Here is a 19492-nt window from a genome sequence, read left to right as displayed (position 1 = left end):
GACCCAGGGCCTTGGGCCTGTGAGGCAAGTGCTGTACCACTAAGGCACACCTCAGCCCCTGGCATTTTTGAAAATGGAGAAATGAAAGAGAAAATTGGCCAAGGATACAAGCGCAGCAGAGAAGTGAAAAGCGATGAGCCGGAGGCCCATGTGGGCAAAGGGAGAGGTGGCAGTACGCATGGCCCCGAAGCAGGCACGGGGTGGGGGGTGAGGAGAGGAGTGACAACACAATGAAAGAACTCCTGAGGAAGGAGCATGACGATTGGCCATGTCAACCAAAGGATGCACGCTGGGTTATGTGGCCATGCCGATGCACTGTGCAGGTCACTCGGGGACATGTGGATTTTCAGCTCCCAACACCTTAAATTACCAGTTTCTTCCTCATTCCCACATAATACTCTGACAGGATGAAAGTGAATGTTCTGATAAGTCTTAAAGGTCACAGGACCATCACAATCTTCCCATTGACTGCTAAGACCCCCTTCAATGGCTGAGCTTCACAAGGTCACATTATACTCCCAGACCACCGTGAAAAGCAAGGGTTGTATTCACAGAACCTTGTCTGTGCAGGTCTCTGCAGGTGACTTTCTTCAGATCAAAATTTTACAAGATAGGAGAAATCCTCACCGTAAACATCAAACAGCTGGTTTCTAACTGCTGTTTTAACTGGGTGTCAGGGAATCCCTATGCTTGCTTTGAAGAGCCAAATGTGCTATATCGGCACTTTTACACCTTGTCTTACCCTTTACGCTAATAAAACTTACCATTTTCCTTGATTAATACACTTTGAATAAAAGACAAATCAGCTATGTGGTTTGGGGACAGGGAAATGCTACGGATCAAACCCAGGGCCTTGTGCACGCTAAGCAGGGCACTGCCTCTCCTAGCCCCAGCCCTCTGACTCTTAAGAGTCACTATAAGTAGATCACAAACTAGTGCCTGTCAGAATCATTTCGGGGTCAAAGAACAGCTTGCCGCCCCATCTCCTGCCAGAATTTCTTTCCATAAGTTGGGAACTGGTAAGGGCCTGAGAGTTCTATCAAGTTCCCAGGGGCTCTTCTGCTGCCAACCTGGAGACCACACTCGAGAACCTCAGCACTCACACACTGCAGCGTAAACATCACTTGGGAATTCTGCAAGAATGCAGATCCTGCCGGATGCAGAACGAAGTGCTAATGCAGCTGGTCCCTCATCTGAGGTCCCAACTTTGTACATCAAGGAGCTAGAGAATCTGTGAACATGTGCTATGAATGATGTGGCTGAATCACCTACTGGTCCAGTCTATGCAGAACACAGACTATTCTTGACACTGCAGCCACGTGTCAGGAAGGAGGAAGGGAAGGGGCTGCCTTGGGCAACCCCACAACCCAGAACTGAAAACTGACTTCACATGGTTGAACCCTGGAAGCTCTTAGCGTGTCTCTACCACTGTTGCAACTCCTTAGAATTACTGTCTTCTGTTAGCCTCTGATATGTGTCCCTGTTTACACTTTTATAGAATTTACAAAAAGTTATATGCTATTGCTGCTGATCTCAGCAAGATGAGGCTAGCCCGAGGCTTATACGATCACTGCAGAGCAGATGGCTGGCCATGGGTCAGCTTGCTTGCGTGAGCGTGCGTGCAGCGTGCTGTGGTGTCAGCAGCTCTGAGGACGGGGCTCACTACTCTTTCCATGCACCTATTCCCACGAAACAGTATCGCCAAGTTAAACAAGTTCTACTTCAAGCTTCACATTTCCCCAGCATTTAAAGAAACAGTACGTACGTTTCCAGAGGTTTGGAAGAGCTCGCTCTGTAGCAGCTGAAGGGCAGACGGTCTCTGGGAGGCGCTCCTGCTGGTCAGCTGCTGGATATACTGGGCCTGCACTGGACACCTTTGACTGAGGGACTCAGGTATCCGTCCAGCTCTCACACCTGTTAAAACTGCTGCTCGCTCCATTTCTGTCCCAAATGGCTGAAAGAGCTCCAGCAGGATCACACCCAGGCTGTACATGTCTGACTGCAGGAGGAGAGGGAGTCAGAATACAATGCAGAGTGAGGACAGCACTGCAGTGCACAGCCTCAAGCAAGGCTCTGTTTCTTTTTCTTTTTTGTTTTCTGAGACAGGGTCTCATTATGTAGCCCAGGCTGGCCTCGAACTCACGATCCTCCTGCCTCAGCATCCCAAGTGCTGGGATTACAGGCACGCACCACATGCCTGGCACCACAAGCAAGGGTTTCTAAGGAGGCTTTACAATCACCTACAAAGAAGGGAACACAGCAGCATGGCTCATGCCTCAGAAGCAGGTATCTGCCTCAATCAAGAGGTGATGGGGACTTTTTTTTAAATTAGGATATATTCGTTACACAGGGGAGGATTTTTAGTGAAAATTCCGATTAAACTTATATTGTATATTACTTACATTGCCCCCATCATCTCTTCCCCTCAGCCCCCTCCCAGCCCCACTTAAAGCAATTGCAAGAGGTTTCTTTGTTCTGTTTCATATAGGTGCATGAAATCCATCAACAATATTCCCTCACCCTAATCTCCTTCATTCACTTCCCCCCTCCCATTTTTACACCCTTCCAACACACACTGTGCCTATTTTACAGTCCTGGCTTTCATTATTAATATTAAGTTGCCATTCAAAGGGGTTCTCAATGCTTGCCCACTGTGGGTGAGCATTACTTTGGTCTGTTTAACCCCTTTGAATGCTCTCCCTTACTCTTGACCTCCCACCCCGTTTTTCAACAGTTTTCATACACATCCTTATATCCTTTACCTTCACATCTTGTAGTATGCAATATTACTGATGCTCTATCGTTCTCTTTCCCTTTTCTTCTTTTCCTGAGGTCCACAGAGCAGTTCCACAGTTACAAACATGTTCTACTTCTGAGTGTGTATATGATCAGCTTGTTTTTGTGCATATGTTTATCTTTGGATCTGTCCTCCACATATGAGAGAAAGCATGAGGCCTTTGTCTTCCTGAGCCTGGCTCACTCCATGTGACATGACGTCTTCCAGTTGGAACAACAATGTGGTTGGAAGGTAAATGGATGCAATTGGGACTTTCACAACAACTCTTGAATGCACAAAAGGGGCATCCAACGAGCCACAGGTCAAAGGGCAGGGATATCTCCCTCCGCCCACAGCAGTCACAGCCCTACCCGTTTTCACCACCCTGTGACAACCCACACCTGACCGAGGCAGTGACTGCTAGTGTCAGCAATAGGGGACTGTCACCAGATCCTACTCTGGTCAACCTCTGCCCCTACTCATAATTAAGCATTTTAGGTAACATTTACAAACTCTGCATAAAATTTGTGCTACTTTCCCTAACAGTGTTTTAGGACAGGTTTTTAGAAGCAGTCATAGATTTTTCTAGCAACGTTTGCTCAACTGCTGAAAAAAGCAAATGATTCATCAAAAATAAGAAAATGTAGCCAGGCACCAGTGGCTCAAACCTGTAATTCTAACTACTCAGGAGGAGAGATCAGGAGGATCGTGGTTCGAAGCCAGCCCAGGAAAATAGTTGGTGAGACCCTATCTTGAAAAAACCCTTCACAAAAAGGCTGGTGGAGTGGCTCAAGGTGTAGGCCCTGAGTTCAAGCCCCACAGTAATGCAAAAAAAAAAAAAAAAAGAAAGAAAATGTACTAGGCTGTTATGTTTTTAAAAAGGATTTACTTCAAGAACTTGTAATCATAGCATTAGCAGGCTGAGGCAGGAGGAACTTGAGTTCAAGGCCTGCCTTAGCTATACAGCAACCCTTCTCAAAAAAACAAAAAAGAAAGAAAGAACATTCATGTTTCAAGGATTCACTTTTAACTTTCCAGCATCTTCACTCTTTTTCAAAAGGCAGTTAAGAGGCCAGCACTTCTTTACTTAGGCTTGAACTCAGAAGAATGAAAGCAGGCCTGAATGAATTCTGGCTTCCTGAGGTGGAAGGTGACACTTTATCTTTTTCTTTTCCTTTTTTTTTTTTTTTTGTGCTGGGATCAAACTCAGGGCCTCACGCATGCTAGGCAAGCGCTGTACCACTGAGCTACATCCCAGCCCAGAAGGTGACACTTTAAAGACACAGCCTACTTCAGAGCAGTATGTGACATCCCTGGATTCAGAAAGGAGCCTAAGGGCAACAGGTGCAGTCAGCTAAAAGTGTCTTGTTAGGATAGTTTGATGCCATGTCACCTGAAGACCCAGCCATCTCCAAAGCTGCCTCTGCCACAGTGTTCACTACACTGCTGTTCTCACAACTGCAGGATACAGTGAATGAACAAAAGGGTAAAAAGCATCAAATTCTACCTTAGCATCATACTCTGATCCTTCCAGCTGCTCGGGTGAAGCATACAAACAAGTCCCCACCCTGGAAGTGTGTGCTGCTGTTCCTACAATAGAAAAGCCACATGTTAAACACTGCTGTGTTAACACTGTCCATTTGAGGAACACTGTGAGCAGAGCACTGGAGCTCATAAGGGAACTACAATTGCCTTTTATCTTTGTCTTACCTTAGTTATTAAATTTAAATCCTGTCTTGTTCAACTATGTCTCTTTTTTTTATACAAAAAGAAAAGGCCAGGCCAGGTATGGTGGCTCATGCCTGTAATCCTAGCTACTTGGGAGGCAGGTGCTTTTCATCCCAGCCTCATGGGAAGCATAAATATGAGAACTGTATGTAGTTCAGGACGGCCAAGGCGAAACATGAGACCCTATCCCAAAAATAACTAAAGCAGGGCTGGAGGTGGCTAAAGCAGTAGAGCACCTGCCTAGCAAGGGCAAAGCCAAAAGTTCAAACCCCAGTATTGCCAAAAAATAAGTAAATAATAACTGAAGCAAAAAGGGCTGGGGACATGGCTCGAGTGACGCAGTACCTGTCCAGCAAGCACAAATCCCAGAATTCAACCCCCAATACCACCAAAAAAAAAAAAAAAGAATACAAGCTTACCTTTCCTGTTTCTGTTGGTCCAGTCTGAATTCTTCTGTATGATGTCTGTGCAGGCCAGGCCAAAGTCTCCGATTTTTACCTGATGGTCTGGTCCATGAAGAAAAATATTTCTGGGCTATAAACAAACAGAATAAAACAACTCCTTAGCATTCTTAAAATAAACAGTAAAATTTGGGAGTGATATAAACTCAGAAGTAGCCAGCTCACAAAACTGGGAGCAACAGTTCTCACATGTTGCTCTATGTTACAGTCATGAAAGGAATTTAAGAGAATATCAATGTCCAAGCCTCTCCCCAGGCTTAATGAAATAAGAATTCCAAGGGGTGGAAGCAAGCATCAACCTTAAAAGTCCAAAAGTCAGAGCCAGGCGTGGTGGCTCATGCCTGTAATCCCAGCTACTCAGGAGGCAGAGATCAGGAGGATCATGGTTCAAGCCTAGCCTGGGCAAAAAGCTAGTGACATCCCCCATCTCAACAAAAAATTCGGGCATGGTGGCTTATAAGTATAATCCCAGCTTCACAGGAGGCATTAGTAGTAGGATCCCCTGTCCAGGGCAAAACACACTAAATCCTATTTTGGCTGTGCTATCCAGACTGGCCTCATATTCATGAGCCTCCTGCCTCCTGAGTAGCTGGATAACATGTGTGAATCACCATACCTGGTAATTATGACATACACACACATGTGGGTTTTTTTGTTTGTTTTGGCAACACTGGGGCTTGAACCCAGGGCCTCACGATAGCTATGCAGGCAGGTGCTCTACCACTTGAGACACTCCACCAGCCCTTTTTTGTGATAGGTTTTTTCAAGACAGGGTCTCTTGAACTATTTGCCTGGACTGGCCTCCAACTGTGATCCTCATGATCTCTGCCTCCTGAATGGCTGAGATTACAGGCATGAGCCACCTGCACCTGGCCATTTTGATGTTCTTGAAAAGCTCCCAGTGATTTATGTATTGGCCAGGGTTGGGAACAATTATGTCACATGATGCAGGTACGCAGGTGCAAAACATCACCCCCAGGACTATTCCTGTGCCAGTAAATAAATGCACCCTCACTGTGTGGAAAGATTTACTAACAGTTGAAAATGCTTAAGGTTAAAAACTGTTTCCTTTAAGTGTGATACAGCAGTTTTTTGTGTTAACTATAAATGCCCCTGCTTTAGTTCTGTCAGTTGTTTGAACTATAGGTGACCTGAAAAGGACAAAATCTTAGCTACAAGATGAGTGTGGATGTCTCAGTTTATGACTGAGTAGAAAAGCCTAAAAGCCATGCCAACGTTTGGCACTGCACAATGAGGGAAGAGAGTCTGAAACGGTTCACCTCCGGTTTAAAAATGAACTGTGTTGATGAATCCAACTGTCAACAGTTCTAGAACAGTTCTAGAACACTGTAGAACTGAGCGGAAGGGATCACGGCTCTTAGGATTTGCTCATGGGAAACATAACCAAGAGGGGAAAGAGGAGCCTCGTGGTGGATAGCGCCAAGGCGCTGGTGGAGGGCCCTGCCACCACACTGCATGCCAAGCTCTATGAGGCCATCATCCAAGAAGAATGCACCGCCATCAAGGCGCTGCTCAGGAGCCACCCGGTCAACCACCCCCTGACCACCCTGGCCAGTTCCAGCAGCTCCAGACCGCTGCTGAGCCAGGTACTGGATGAGGGTAGAGGGGAACCCCCTCAGGCCTAGCTGCAGCTCCTGCCCCCAGAGCAGAAAAGACCACAGCCTATTTGGCTGAGGGGACAGTAATGTCACCCTCTCACATACTCCTTGGGTGGAATTATTTTTCCCCTCTTATATGTATTTTTTCATTCCTGAATTTTTATATGGTGATTACTGCCTGCATAATAAACAAAAAGGAAGCTACCTGTCCTTTCTCCCACCCTCTCCCCTTATCTGGCAGTCTCCACATAGAACCACTGCTTACAAATATACTTTAAGACCTGGCACAAATCACAGACTGCTAATCAGACAGAGCATATTGCTGTGTTATCTGTGCAGACTGAAAATGCAGGCTTTGCTGCTCATAGGACTTTGCAAAGCCTTAAAAGGTGGAAGACCTAGTTGTCAACCACCCTGTGGGTTAATTTAATGACTCAGAAACCTCGTGGCAGTCACCATCAACTTTGCACAAGGCATTTTTCACAAGACTCAACCTTCAAAGTTTTGAGTGTTATTTCTGTTGTCTTGATAAATTTGCATTGTTTAGGACTGGGGCGTGGCTCAAATGGTAGAGGGTTTGCCAAGCAAACAGGAACAAGGCCTTGAGTTCAATCCCAGTGCAACCAAAACAAACAAACAAACAAGTAAATATGGAATCCACTGGGTATTGGTCATTCAAAATAGACAAGAACCACTTCCCTCACTCCCCTGCGCACACCTGTGGCACACTGGAACACAAGCTAAAGCAAGTGCTCCTATGAGCTGACTTGTAACGCACTGTGGTTTCCCTGCAGCTCCCCCAGCCCGTCGTCCCCATCGTCCCCATCCACCTGGCTGCCGAATTCCACAAGCCACAAAGCTTGCTTTGCTTGCTAGAACACGGGGCCAACCCAGAAGTAAGGTAAGCTAACTCAGCAGGCTGCCCCGTCCAAGTGAGAAATGTGCGTGACCCGGTTCTGGTCCAGTAACCACGGGCTCGTTCACTTTTGTTGGGCTATGGACTGCAGGCTACCATGTTTGAATGAACTCACTTCTTCACTGACCAGATGATAGACTGAAAACATAAGAACACAATCCCATGAGCCAAATTCACACACGCCAAGTCTCACGTGCTCACTAACGATGTTATGGAAAATAAACGAATTCCTGGCCATGGCCTTCAAAAAGCTTAACCAGCTCAGTACAAAACTAAGAGTGAACAGAGCTGGCTTCTGGTTTCTCACCCTCCCCCAGAAAGTGAGCTACATGCAAGGAGTTCATCTTGCTCCACCTCCGACACCTGAACCAAGCGCCTGACACTGGTGCCCCGTGAGCGCTTACACAGTATAAAAATATAACTTCTGGGCGCAAACCTTAGCACACTCACAAGGGACACCTGCACTGTCCTGTGCTCACTTCTCCTTGCCCCGCCCACCCTGCAAGTCCTCTGTCCAAGTGGGTCACAGACTCGCCCCATCCCCACTGGGTTCCTCACAGTACCTCTCCTCCCCTTGAAACCCTACTCTGTCCCAGGGTGATGCTTCTGCTCCTGGGGACTTCACTGACTTCCAACATTTCCTTCCTGTTTTCTCTGTGATTCCTATCTGTCTTCCACACCACACTGGATGCCCTAAGGAGGCATCCAGGGTGAGCCTGAACTCACCCTGTGAGTCTGTGAACCGAAACTCATCCGTGTCGGGAAGCAGTCAGATTTTCACGACAATATTCCTCCCCTTTCACTGCCAAAATAGCAAAGTTCTGGAGGCGATCCTGGCAGGTGGGGGCAGACGTGTAAAGTGCTCCTTCCAGGACAGACACAGAGCCGCTAGTCAGAGAGAGGGGGAGCCCTGGCCCTGCACAACTCACTTTTGGGGTGTAAACAGTTTACTCCCAAGTCTTTAATTCTTTATCAAATGTCCAGCACTGGCCAAGGTGCTGGAGTTACAGAAACGAGTAAGGTACAGGCTTGAGGGGCCACAGACTCACTAGGAGCAACAGAAGGGAAACAGGTTTTCTAAACAGCCAGGTCCCATCATGCAGGAATACCAAAAGCCATCACCCTGGGACATCCTGAAGAAATGCCAGCAACACAGAAGTCAAAACACTTCTTTAAAGTAATTGCTTCCTACACACTAACTCTTCACACAGAGCTGTTCTCACCGCGGCACCCTCCTAATGTGATAAATCCCTTCCAGGGACATTCAGGGCCTCACAGCTCTTCACCTGTTGCTGCTGCACTGGCCGATCACCTCCATCATGTGTGCAGAACCGGGCATCAGAATCCAAAGGATCCTGACGGACATGGAGAAAAACGCTGTAACGTGTCTCCGCATTTTGTGTGAACATGGGGCTCAAGTGAACACCCGGGTAGACAACAGCAACAAAGACTCACCCCTCCACCTGGCCATCACATACGGGACCTCTCCAGTCCTCTCCATTTTGGCCCAAAATGGGGCCCTGGTCAACGGCATTAATGAGTCCAGCATGACTCCCCTGCACATGGCTGCAGACACACTGAACGAGAGCATGATGGAGGTACTCCTGGCCTGTGGAGCGGACGTGAACTGTGCCATGGCTTCCACAGGGAGCACAGCCCTGAAGCTGGCAGTGTGCACGGCGTCCAGCAAAGCGGGCCAGCTGCTGGCTGCGGGGGTGGGCTGCATCCGCCTGCTGCTGGTCCACGGAGCCAGGGTCAATGCCCGGGACCACGAAGGGAAAACTGCTCTCCACCAGGCATGTTTTGGAGGCAGAGCGGCCATCATCAACCTCTTGCTGGAGTTTGAGGCTGACGTTAACGTCCTAACGAGGAATGGGGAATCTCCCATTTACATGTACCTCCAGCGCAGCACCAACATCAGGGACACCACCCTTCTTGCCAGGCTGCTGTGTCAAACTTACCCGCTGAGACTCACCAATAAGCAAGGAATTCTACCCACGGGAATCATGCTACCAGAATTCCACCTCTTAAGAGAAACCCTGATGAAGTTATCTCAAAACCCTTTGTCCCTGGAGGACATCTGTAAGAGGAACATCAGGAATACCTATGGGGAGAAGTCCACACAGAACCTGAGGCAGCTTCTCCCGGTGAGGATGTGCAACTCTGTACACTGCTCCCATGACCTAGCACGCCTCCTGAAGTGAGGTGGCTCCTCAGTACCTGTGCTGGGCACTGCTGCCCACCAGACACGAGCCAGAAAACAAGTGACCCAGTGTACAAATGACTGCTTCCAAAAGCGTTCTACAAATGAAGTGATTTGTACTTTAGCTCTTACAGTCCTAAATGCTCTCCCCATGATTTCATTTTTGCTTGAAAAGTAAACAAATTACTTTTATCTTTTTTTACTGTTGTGCTGGGTAGGGGTACATTGTTACATTACTTTAAAACTTGCCATCCAAAGAAAATATAGGTTCTTTCTTTAAAGTCTTTTATAGGTAAAAGCTGGAATCATCCTTATATTTTTATAAAAAGTAAGCAAAAAAATAAACTCCAGAGACAGACTGCACCTCGAAGGCTGCACTAAACACATTCAGTATCACGACCATCCCGGGTACTCCGCACGCTCACTGCCTGAGAGACAGGACTCACCTGCATGTGGAGCCCTCTTCTCTCCTCCTCCTCTGTCTTCTTTTTTGGCAGCACTGGGGTCTCAACTGAGAGCCTCGCATGTGCTAGGCCCTCTACAATCTGAGCCAGACTCCCAGCCCTTCAGATAAGGAGCTCCTGTTTTTGCCCAGGGCTGGCCTCAAACTGTGATCCTTCTTCCTGTGGCCTCTCACATAGCTGAAATTAAAGGTGTGAGCCACAGCACCTGTTCTTCTATACAGAATTTTCAAATGGCAGACTGGCAGAGTGGCTCAAGTGGTAGAGTGCCTGGCTAGTGAGCAGGAGGCCCTGAGGTCAAACCCCACTACTGCCAAAAAAGCAACAACAACAACAACAAAAAAAAAAACCCAGAATTTTCAAATGCCACAAAATTACTGCTTTTAAATTCAATCTTGTTCTGGACTTATGGGACGGAACTAATGATAACTTCCTAAGTAAACGGGTAAGAACATCGCCTCAGTCATTTTGAGGACCCACCATGACATCACCCTCACAAGCAGCCACCACTGCACTCCCGGGCTTAGTCACCCTGCTTACCTTCAGATCTCTGTGCACAATTCCCATGTTGTGTATGTAAAATACACCTTCCACCAACTCTTGAAAAATTTTTGTCGCAACACTGGCCATAACATAAGGACCTGGAATGACAACACAAAGTGTCATCTCCCTGTCTCTGTAAGTCATGCGTGAATGTATGAACGTTAATATGGTTCTACAAACATTAATACTGGACACTCAGGCAACATTCAGGTTTTTAACAACATTAACACTCCACAATGGTCTCCTACCTAGAAATCAGCAAGCAGGGCTCCTCGGCTAGCAAACACACATCACAGAACAGAACCCAACACTTGATGGACTCTGGTAGCAGAAAGAACCTCTAAATTCACCCAGAGACTCTGGATTAATAACTTTTCTGCTTGTTTTCTTTCTCTTTGAGTCAGGATCTTGCTATGTCATCCAGGCTGGCTTTGAACTTGAAATCCTCCTCCCAATACCTCCCTAGTGCTGGGATTACAGGCATGCACCACCACACCTGGCTTAATTAGTTTTTGAAGAATTCCCAGACATTAGGTGGGCAGATGAGACATAGCTTAAGTAGATTAAGACCCTAATATCCTAGGGTCTAATACTAATAAGCCTGCTGTCCTAACACAAGTGAGCTAAACAAATTGTTATAAATAAGGAAAAGACAAAAGGCAAATTGTGTTTCTTTAAAGGGTTAGCTTCCATCAAGATCTATGGCCAAGTAATAGTGCCACATGCCTATAATCCCAGCTACTTGGAAGGATCATGGTTCAAGGTCAGCAGGGCAAAAAGTCTGCTAGACCCAATGGCTGAGTATTCTGGTGTGTGACTGTCATCCTCATGTATTCAGAGAAGCACAAACAGGAGGACAGCGGTCCAGGCTGGCCCTGCCAGGAAGTGAGACTCTAGCTCCAAAAAGAAGGGCTAACTGAATAGCTCAGTGTTAGTGCACCTGCCTAGCAAGCACAAGGGCCTGAGTTCAATCCCTTGTACAGAAGAAAAAAAAAAAAAAGTCAGGCTCAATGACACACACCTGTGATCCCAGGTACGAGGAGATAGAGGAAAGACCGAGATCTGAGAAGGACCTAGGCAAAAACAGGAGACACTATCCAAAAAACGATTTTTAAAAAAAGGCTGGGGATGTGGCTCAGGTGATAAAAGTACCTGCCTGGCAAGCAGAAGGCCATGAGTTCAAACCCCAACACTGCCAAAAAAAAGAAAAAAAACCCAAAGATATGCAACTCTCAAAAAATAACTGACAAATGAACTACAGGGCAAAAAGCAAAAAAGGAAATGAATGAATTTCATCATTAACATGATGGCATGAGTGAGTGCTTTACAGAGCTAAAATGGGTTTTACTGGACTGAAACAAAAGCTGATAAAGAAAAAAAACCCTGGAATTATCCTGCCAAATAAAAAAATATCACAATAAGAGTTTAATAGTTCAGTCAACTTTAAATCACAATCCTAGGATAGGGCACGACTCCAGTGGTAAGAGTGCTTTCTAGCTCGCTCAAGGCCTGGGCGTCAATCTCTAGTACCTCAAAAAAAAAGAAAGAAAACCACCAACCTATTACTTAGCGTTAAGAACAGGAACAGTACTCACAGGCTCTGTGAACGGTCTACTTTGTTGTACAGCTCGAACCTATTCCACACCAAGTGACTCTTTTTGTGGTATCTAGCACGTTCTTGGACAAGTACTGCAGAAGACAAAACTGTGTGTGCACCTTGTATAAAAGCAATGGTTCCACTCACAAGTGCCACTGCTGACTCCCCATCATCCTGAAATGACCCCCCACCCCTCTGGGGAGAAATGCAAGGAAGGCTGTGGCTCCAGAATATCTGTCTTCCTGTTCTGTGGGTTGGTTTGGTTTGAGGGACAGGGGAGGTAGCACTGGGGTTTGGGATCAGGACCTCGAGTTTGCTAGGCAGGCACTCTACTGCTTGAGTCATCCCTCTAGCTGGTACTGGGATTCTGAACTCAGGACTTCATGCTTGCTAGGGACATATTCTACACTTTAGCCACACACACACACACCCAGCCCTTTTTTGCTTTAGTTATTTTTTAGATAGGGTTTTTGTCTGGGACCAGCACTGGACCACAATTCTCCTACCTATGCTTTCAGCATAACTGAGATTACAGACAGAAAATGCACACCCAGCTTGTTGGTTAAGATGTGGTCTCACTATTCTCCTTCTCTTGAGCAACTGGGATTACAGGCATGTACTACCACACCTGGCCCTGTGCTGTGTTACCTGAAGCATGCAGATCTTGTTTAACCCGCCTCACACCTCCCGGTAGTGGGCAACAGTCCCGGGGCAGTCGTGTTTGCTCCCTCAACACCTTCTCTGTACCCGGAAATCAGCTACATCCTTTACACTGACTGCACTGACCCTCACAGAACCCCACAATGAGAAAGATGAGGAGCCAGACAGACAGAAGCTCTCTGACAAGCCCAAAACCTTCGAGCTGATGAGCACAAGAGCAGGACTCTAACCCACATCTGCTGCTCATGGGATTGCTGGGGATGGTGACATAAAAGCAGAATTGACGTAAAGCTACAAACAGTAGTCAGCTGCAGTATTTTTAAAAGAAATGTATGCCAGCCCAGCAGCATCATGGATGTTTTACCTGCACTGTTTTGACAGATCAGTTGCTGGATGGCAAACATTAGAGATCTTTTCCATGTTCATTACTTCATTTCCAAACTGAAGCTAAAGATAAGCCCTTTCTTTTCCTTTGCTGGAGACCCTGCATGCAGCATCACAAAGCCCCTAAAGGCAAAGTGCACAGAAGTCCCCAGCACCACTGCTGCTACTGAGCAGGACTGACCCGGCCCACCCTGCCAATGACACAACAGCAGAGCAGCAGCAGCTCCTCTCAGGTTTTGAGTACATGAAATGACAGAGGACTCAGATGTCACCAAACAAAGGCATGACCAGCAAATGATTAATGGTGGATATTTAATTAAGTGATTACTGAGTGTAAGGTCACTCTTGCCTGCTGCTCTGACACGCCAACAGTGACTTTTAACATTGTCTACACATGAGAATCACCAACTCAGACTAATCGCTATACGTAGGAACACTTGGTGTGCTCCCAGACTAGCACTTTCTTTCAAAACAGATTTTTTTGTATGTACGTATTTATCCTTATTTATTTTTTGCAGTTCTGGAGATCAAACCTCGGGTCTCAAGCACTCTACCACTGAGCTACACCCCATTTTATTTTTCAACCCATGTCAGATTAAATCTGACATGGGTTGAGACAACTGAATAGTTTCCATAAAACCCACCCCCAGGCGCCTGTTTTCTCTCTCCATCCCTGCTCCCTCTGCTTTGCAGGCTGGGACCTGCAGCCAGAACCTTGAGCGTGCTGAGCAAGTGCTCTACCCTGAGCCACACATTCCGCCTCAGGTTACCATTATCCACACCTTGCATCCGTGTGACACATTTGTCACGATGTATACACCAGTGCTGACAGACAGTATCATTAACTGAAATCCACAGCTTACTCAGCTTTCCTTAGTTTTCACCTGCTCCCTTGTTCTGCTCCAGGCCCTTTCAGGAACACCTGCATTTCACTTGAGTTCCCATGTGTCCTCAGGTTCCCCTAACCCATGACAATTTCTTAGGCTTTCCTTATTTAGGATGACCTTGACATTTCTGAAAACTCCTGGTAAGGTATTCTTTAGACTCTCCCTCAACAGGAATGTGTCCAATATTCTTCCTATCAGACTGAGATTACAGATAGGGGCAGAGGATAACAAAGAAAAACTGACACCACATCCTACAGGGAGCCTCACACTACCAACAAGACCTGTCGCTGCTGACGGTGGCTGATGTGGGGCTAAGGCAGTGTTGCTCCACAGGAAGGCTACTGTTTTATCAACTGCATGTTTTTTAAAGTTCCCTGGGTGGTTCTAACATGCGGTCAATGTTGAAAACCAGTGCTATATTTATAAAGTATTAGCCAACAGAGAATTTCTAGAATGATACATAATTTCAGGGCATTGAATGGAACCTGAATCTTGCAAGGAACTTTTTAAATAAGAGCATCACGAGTTCAGACATAAAGTAAAATAAGTGTTATATCAACTCTTAGAAAAATTTAAAAAAGAAAACATTTCTATTCAAAATCATTAACCTAAATGCCATCATTTTACTATTTAAGTATCAACAAACTCTTTATCACAGAGAAATTTAACTTCCAAATGTCTACTTGTTTTGAAATAAGCACAACTATTTCTCTGGATCTGGGGTTTTCTTGGTTTGAATTATTTAACCTAAAGCCCCTGGAGCCATTCGTCCATTGGATGCAGAAGGCTCCATGTCTCCCCTGCCAGATCTGCAAACCCAGACGGTGAGATACTGACAGGCAGCTTCATCCACACACTCTCGGCTGCGCTGGTTCCTCTCGGCGACCCAGTCCCACAGGGAGAGCTCGCACAGCTGCATCTGTATGTGCAGCATCAGATGGTACCGCACCTAGGAGGGGACACAGCAACAACTCAGTACTCCTGGCCAGTCCCTCAGCCCAGACAACAGTGTGGACTGCAGAGGACATAGGCCTGCCCATGAGGCCCAGAGTCTCCTGAAGGAGACAGAGAAGGAGAGCGTGCATCACCATACAAAGAGGCCAGGTCCAATGGGAGAAGGTACCAGATGTGACACTGAGGAACCGGACCTGAATGGCTTTGCTTTGCTTTTACATAGATGGTTCTCAAGCTAAGAGAAGGCATCAGAGAGAGTGGCGGGTGTTCTACAGGTCTCAGTCAACTCCAAGGGCTTTACATCTACATAACTCAAAACTTAGTCAAGAAAGGGTAAGCAAACATCAAGCCACTTATTTAGACATCAAGGAAGTTTCCAAATATAATTCAGAGAAATAAAACAATTCTGATTAAAAGGCCCCCAAACTCAACTCCTTTAGATTCAAGTGAACCTGTTCAAAGTTCTGTGTTTCATAAAAAAATATGGACAGCCAAACATTCCTTGACAAGAATTCTGTGTTGCATATATATAGATGGTATACATAGCTTTGCAATCCTAACGTGACAGATTTCGCATAGACTCTGGTTAACGCTCACAGTAATACTGGTGAGCACATGGTGGGAGTCTGCCCAGGATGTTATCATGACCCTCAACAAAGAGTACGCTGAAACTGATCTGGTGACCCTACAGGACTCACCTACATCACGCTCCAAAACCACATCTTTTTGTACGTTCTTACACTGCGATGCCTACATACAACAGAAACTGGGTTTCAATGAGCTTTCCAGAAAAGGTAAGAAAGAGCAAACACAGAGGCTAAATGGCAAGAGGGACACCCTCTGCCAGGCACAAGAGCCAGAGCGCAGAGAGGGAAGTCAGCTGTGGAAGGGAAAACCATGTAGTTACCACCCTTCATGCAATTACTGTGGGTGAACATCACGGGGCAGGCTCTCTGAAAGTGCTCTACCTCTGTCTGCCCCAAGTTTAAGTTTTCTTCCGAAGACTCCTCTGTGGACGTGAGGTCCTCCTCCAGGTCTGAGTTGTGCCTGAGCGGCAGCTGCTGCTTAACCAAGGACCTGATGGACAAGTCAGGCAAGCCGTTTTCCTGGTGCTCAGCAGACGACCCACGCTCACTGCTGTCCCTCAGGACAACTTCAGTGGTATAGGTCACCAATCTGTTATTCTCATCTCCAATGTCAGATTTTTCTTTTTCTGAGGTGAACTCAGCAAAGATAATGGAAGAGCTGCTCTCACCACCTTTTACTGCACACTGATCTCTGCAGGGAAACAAGAAAGACAAAAGTAATCAAGAGTAATCCCATGGAGTCTTCAAGGCTGGATAAACTTGTAAACTTCTAAAAAGAAAAAATAGTACAGTCCTGTCTAGCAGCAACTTCTGTTTAAATTACTGAGAAAGAATCAGAGAGCAGGAAAAATTTAGTATTTTTATAATAAAAACAAAGAAAAAGAAAGTCTAAGGGATATGGGTGTGGCTCAAGTGGTAGAGCACTTGCATGGCAAGCACAATCCCTAGTATCACAAAAAAAGGATGAGGAGTGGCTCAAGTGGAGACAGCCTGCCTAGCAAACATGAGGCCCTGAGTTCAAACCCCAGTGCCACCAAAGAAGAAAAAAGTCTAAACCACTTCTCCTGAGTTCCTAGAAGCAAAAGGCAGAAGCAAGTCACTGCTGGCGACAGAAAATATCTAGTGCATGTGTAAACAGCAGTCCCTACCTGTGCTCGGCCTGGTCAGACAGCACCTCAAGAGAGGGCAACTGGATCGGAACTCTGCCTGCTGCACAGAAACACAACACACACATTTGCAAGCAGCCTGATTTTCCAGTTCACAGTCAAAAGCAGAGCTAAAATATATACATAATATCTAATGACGTCACAAGTCAAAATGAACACGAGTTTATTCAAGTAACTGCACACTGAAGGAAGTATAAAAACAGAGCTGCCTCACCACACGGGGGCCAGCAAGCTCCCTCGAACATCTGGTGGTAAATACTGTAGGTTTGGGGACCCTGAGGGACTCTGCTGCAACCTCAATTCCATGGAGGTTGGGGGGCGGTCCGAGGACACAGGCTTACTCGCCTGTGTCCTAACAAACTTGATTTACTGACATTGAAAAAGAAACCTTATATAATTTTTGTAAAATATGCCTCTTTAGATCTCTAAAACTATGTAGAAGTATAAAAACCATGGGTCTGAAGATGCAGACTGATGGGAGCACGGCTGCTTGGCTTGTGCAAGGCCATGGCTCAATTCCAGCACTGCAAAAAATAAAAACGAAAAAAAAAGTTTTAATTGAAATGTAAAAAGTACCAAGATTGTAGCTCTGTGGAAGAGTACTAGCTTATCATATGCAGGGTCCTGAGTTCAAGCCCTAACACCAAACATAAATAAAACGAAGACAAACCTTTTCATCAGACACGTGGCTGCTACTTTAAAAATACAGTAAAATGTAAAAAGCAGCGCCAGCTTGTGGGCTGTACAAAAGCAAGGGCAGGGCAGGCTGGTCGTGGGTGGAAGGTGGGCTATCTAGGTTGAGCATCTAATGCAAAATGCTTACAACTAGCAGTGTCTCACACACATTTTTTTTTTCAAATTCTGAATATTCATACAAACTACCTCCTGAGCAACCCTGATCCAAAAATCTAACCTGAAAAGTTTAGAGTGCCTGCATGACACTCTAAAGGTTTTGGATTTCTCAGCTTTTCAGATTTCAGGTTTTTAGACTCGGGATGCTCAATTTGTATCACCAAAAGCTACTTAACCTGCGCTGGAGGTGTGGCTCAAGCAGCAGAGCACCTGCCCAGCAAGCACAAGACCCCAGGTTCAAACCCCCAGTACTGTCAAAAAGAAGAAAAAGAAGAAAGCAACTGACCTTGTGGCCGGGTCACATGGACATGCTCCAGCCACGCGGTGTGATAGCCTACGATATTAGGGTGTTGAAGACCTGCCAGGACCTTCACTTCCCGCAGTACCTAAAAGGAATTAGATTTGGGTTTTAGTGACAGTTTGTTACATATTCGTGATATCAAATGCTTCTTGTTCCAGAGCAAAATAATAAACTGCCTGTACAAGGAATGTGAACTATGTTAAAATAATGGGGACATTCTTGTGAAGACAAACGGCAGCTGCTAAAGAGACTTCAAACTTTGTATGGCACTTTATGCTTTTATTGCTCTTTTATTCTTATACCACTCCAAGGGAAGTAAAACCACTACTGTAACTACTTATTTTTTTTCCCTTCTAGTTCTAGGATTGAACCCAAGGCCCTGAGCTAGGCAAGTGCTCTACCACTGAGCTAAGTCCCCAGCCATTGTTTTTTTTAAGACAGGGTCTCACTATGTAGTCCAGGCTTGTCTCAAACCCTCAATCCTTCTTCCTATATGTCCTAAGTGATGGGATTACAGGCCTGTGGCACCAACCCTGGCTTGTCATTCCTATTTCAAGAATCAGAGGCAGAGCTGCTCGGAGGAAAAGATAATTAGTCCAGGACCACACAGCATGTTAGGGAGAATACTGGACCTGAACTATGTTCAGGCTTTGTTTGCAACAAGCTGTATGGTATACTAATCATTTATTTAAAAAATTAACTTCTCCTCTGACCTTGAAATGTGTCAGAATGAAGTATCTATAAAAAAATTACCTCAAATAAAAATTCAACTTTGATATTTACTATACTTAGTAACCTGATTCTTAGTAAATGAGCAATCCATACCAACTACTATTTGTCAAATAGACATAAATAAATAAGACATATAAGTCTCTCAAAAGGAACTAAATAACAATAAATCAGAGTTGTTGTTTTTTTTTTTTTTTTTTTTTTTTTGCAATGGGGTTTTGCTATGTTGTCCAGGCTGGTATCAAACTCCTAGACTCAAGAGATCCACCTGGCTCAGATTCCCCATAGCTGAGACTATATGTGCATGCCACCAAGCCCGGCTAAATCTTTTTGGAGCTACTGGGGATTGAACTGAGTCTTGAGCTTCCTAGATAGGTGCTCTACTGCTTGAGCCAGGCCCCCAGCCCTCAAATCATGTCTAAACACCATACCTTCAAACCCCAGCAGCACAGCAACTAAGAGATAGCATAGATAAATGGGACCTCATAAAACTAAAAAGCTTCTGTGCATCAAAAGAAATGGTCTCTAAATTGAAGAGAACACCCACAGAGTGGGAGAAAATATTTACCAGCTACACATCAGACAAAGGACTGATAACCAGAATATATAGGGAACTTAAAAAACTAAATTCTCCCAAAACTAATGAACCAATAAAGAAATGGGCAAGT

At 45.7% G+C, this 19492-nt stretch overlaps 2 protein-coding genes across 6 annotated transcripts in view; one reads left to right on the top strand and one right to left on the bottom strand.

Moving 5' to 3' along the window:
• Eif2ak1 (eukaryotic translation initiation factor 2 alpha kinase 1) overlaps window positions 1-19492 on the bottom strand; it is a 32812-nt gene that overhangs the window by 1259 nt on the left and 12061 nt on the right. For 2 of the 5 annotated variants that reach the window (XM_074075518.1, XM_074075521.1), the window contains exons 7-14: window positions 18081-18180; window positions 16925-16985; window positions 16158-16467; window positions 15073-15184; window positions 10705-10805; window positions 4924-5038; window positions 4284-4366; window positions 1766-1999 (exon numbers count right to left, since the gene is read on the bottom strand). In XM_074075518.1, the coding sequence (XP_073931619.1) occupies window positions 1766-1999; window positions 4284-4366; window positions 4924-5038; window positions 10705-10805; window positions 15073-15184; window positions 16158-16467; window positions 16925-16985; window positions 18081-18180 (1116 nt within the window). Of the gene's footprint in view, window positions 1-1765; window positions 2000-4282; window positions 4367-4923; window positions 5039-10704; window positions 10806-12302; window positions 12397-15072; window positions 15185-16157; window positions 16468-16924; window positions 16986-18080; window positions 18181-19492 lie in introns of those variants that run through there. The other 3 variants (XM_074075520.1, XM_074075519.1, XM_020173878.2) reach the window with 3 other exon arrangements.
• Ankrd61 (ankyrin repeat domain 61) lies at window positions 6236-9946 on the top strand. The gene is made up of 3 exons (XM_020173886.2): window positions 6236-6572; window positions 7388-7485; window positions 8759-9946. The coding sequence occupies exons 1-3, from the start codon at window positions 6357-6359 to the stop codon at window positions 9702-9704; spliced, it is 1260 nt and encodes a 419-aa protein (XP_020029475.2). The 5' UTR covers window positions 6236-6356; the 3' UTR covers window positions 9705-9946.

This window comes from Castor canadensis, chromosome 6, assembly GCF_047511655.1.
Source record: "Castor canadensis chromosome 6, mCasCan1.hap1v2, whole genome shotgun sequence".
NCBI lineage: Eukaryota > Metazoa > Chordata > Mammalia > Rodentia > Castoridae > Castor > Castor canadensis.
The sequence above is the reverse complement of the archived record's forward strand: the minus strand, read 5'-3'. Positions and strand labels throughout refer to the sequence as shown.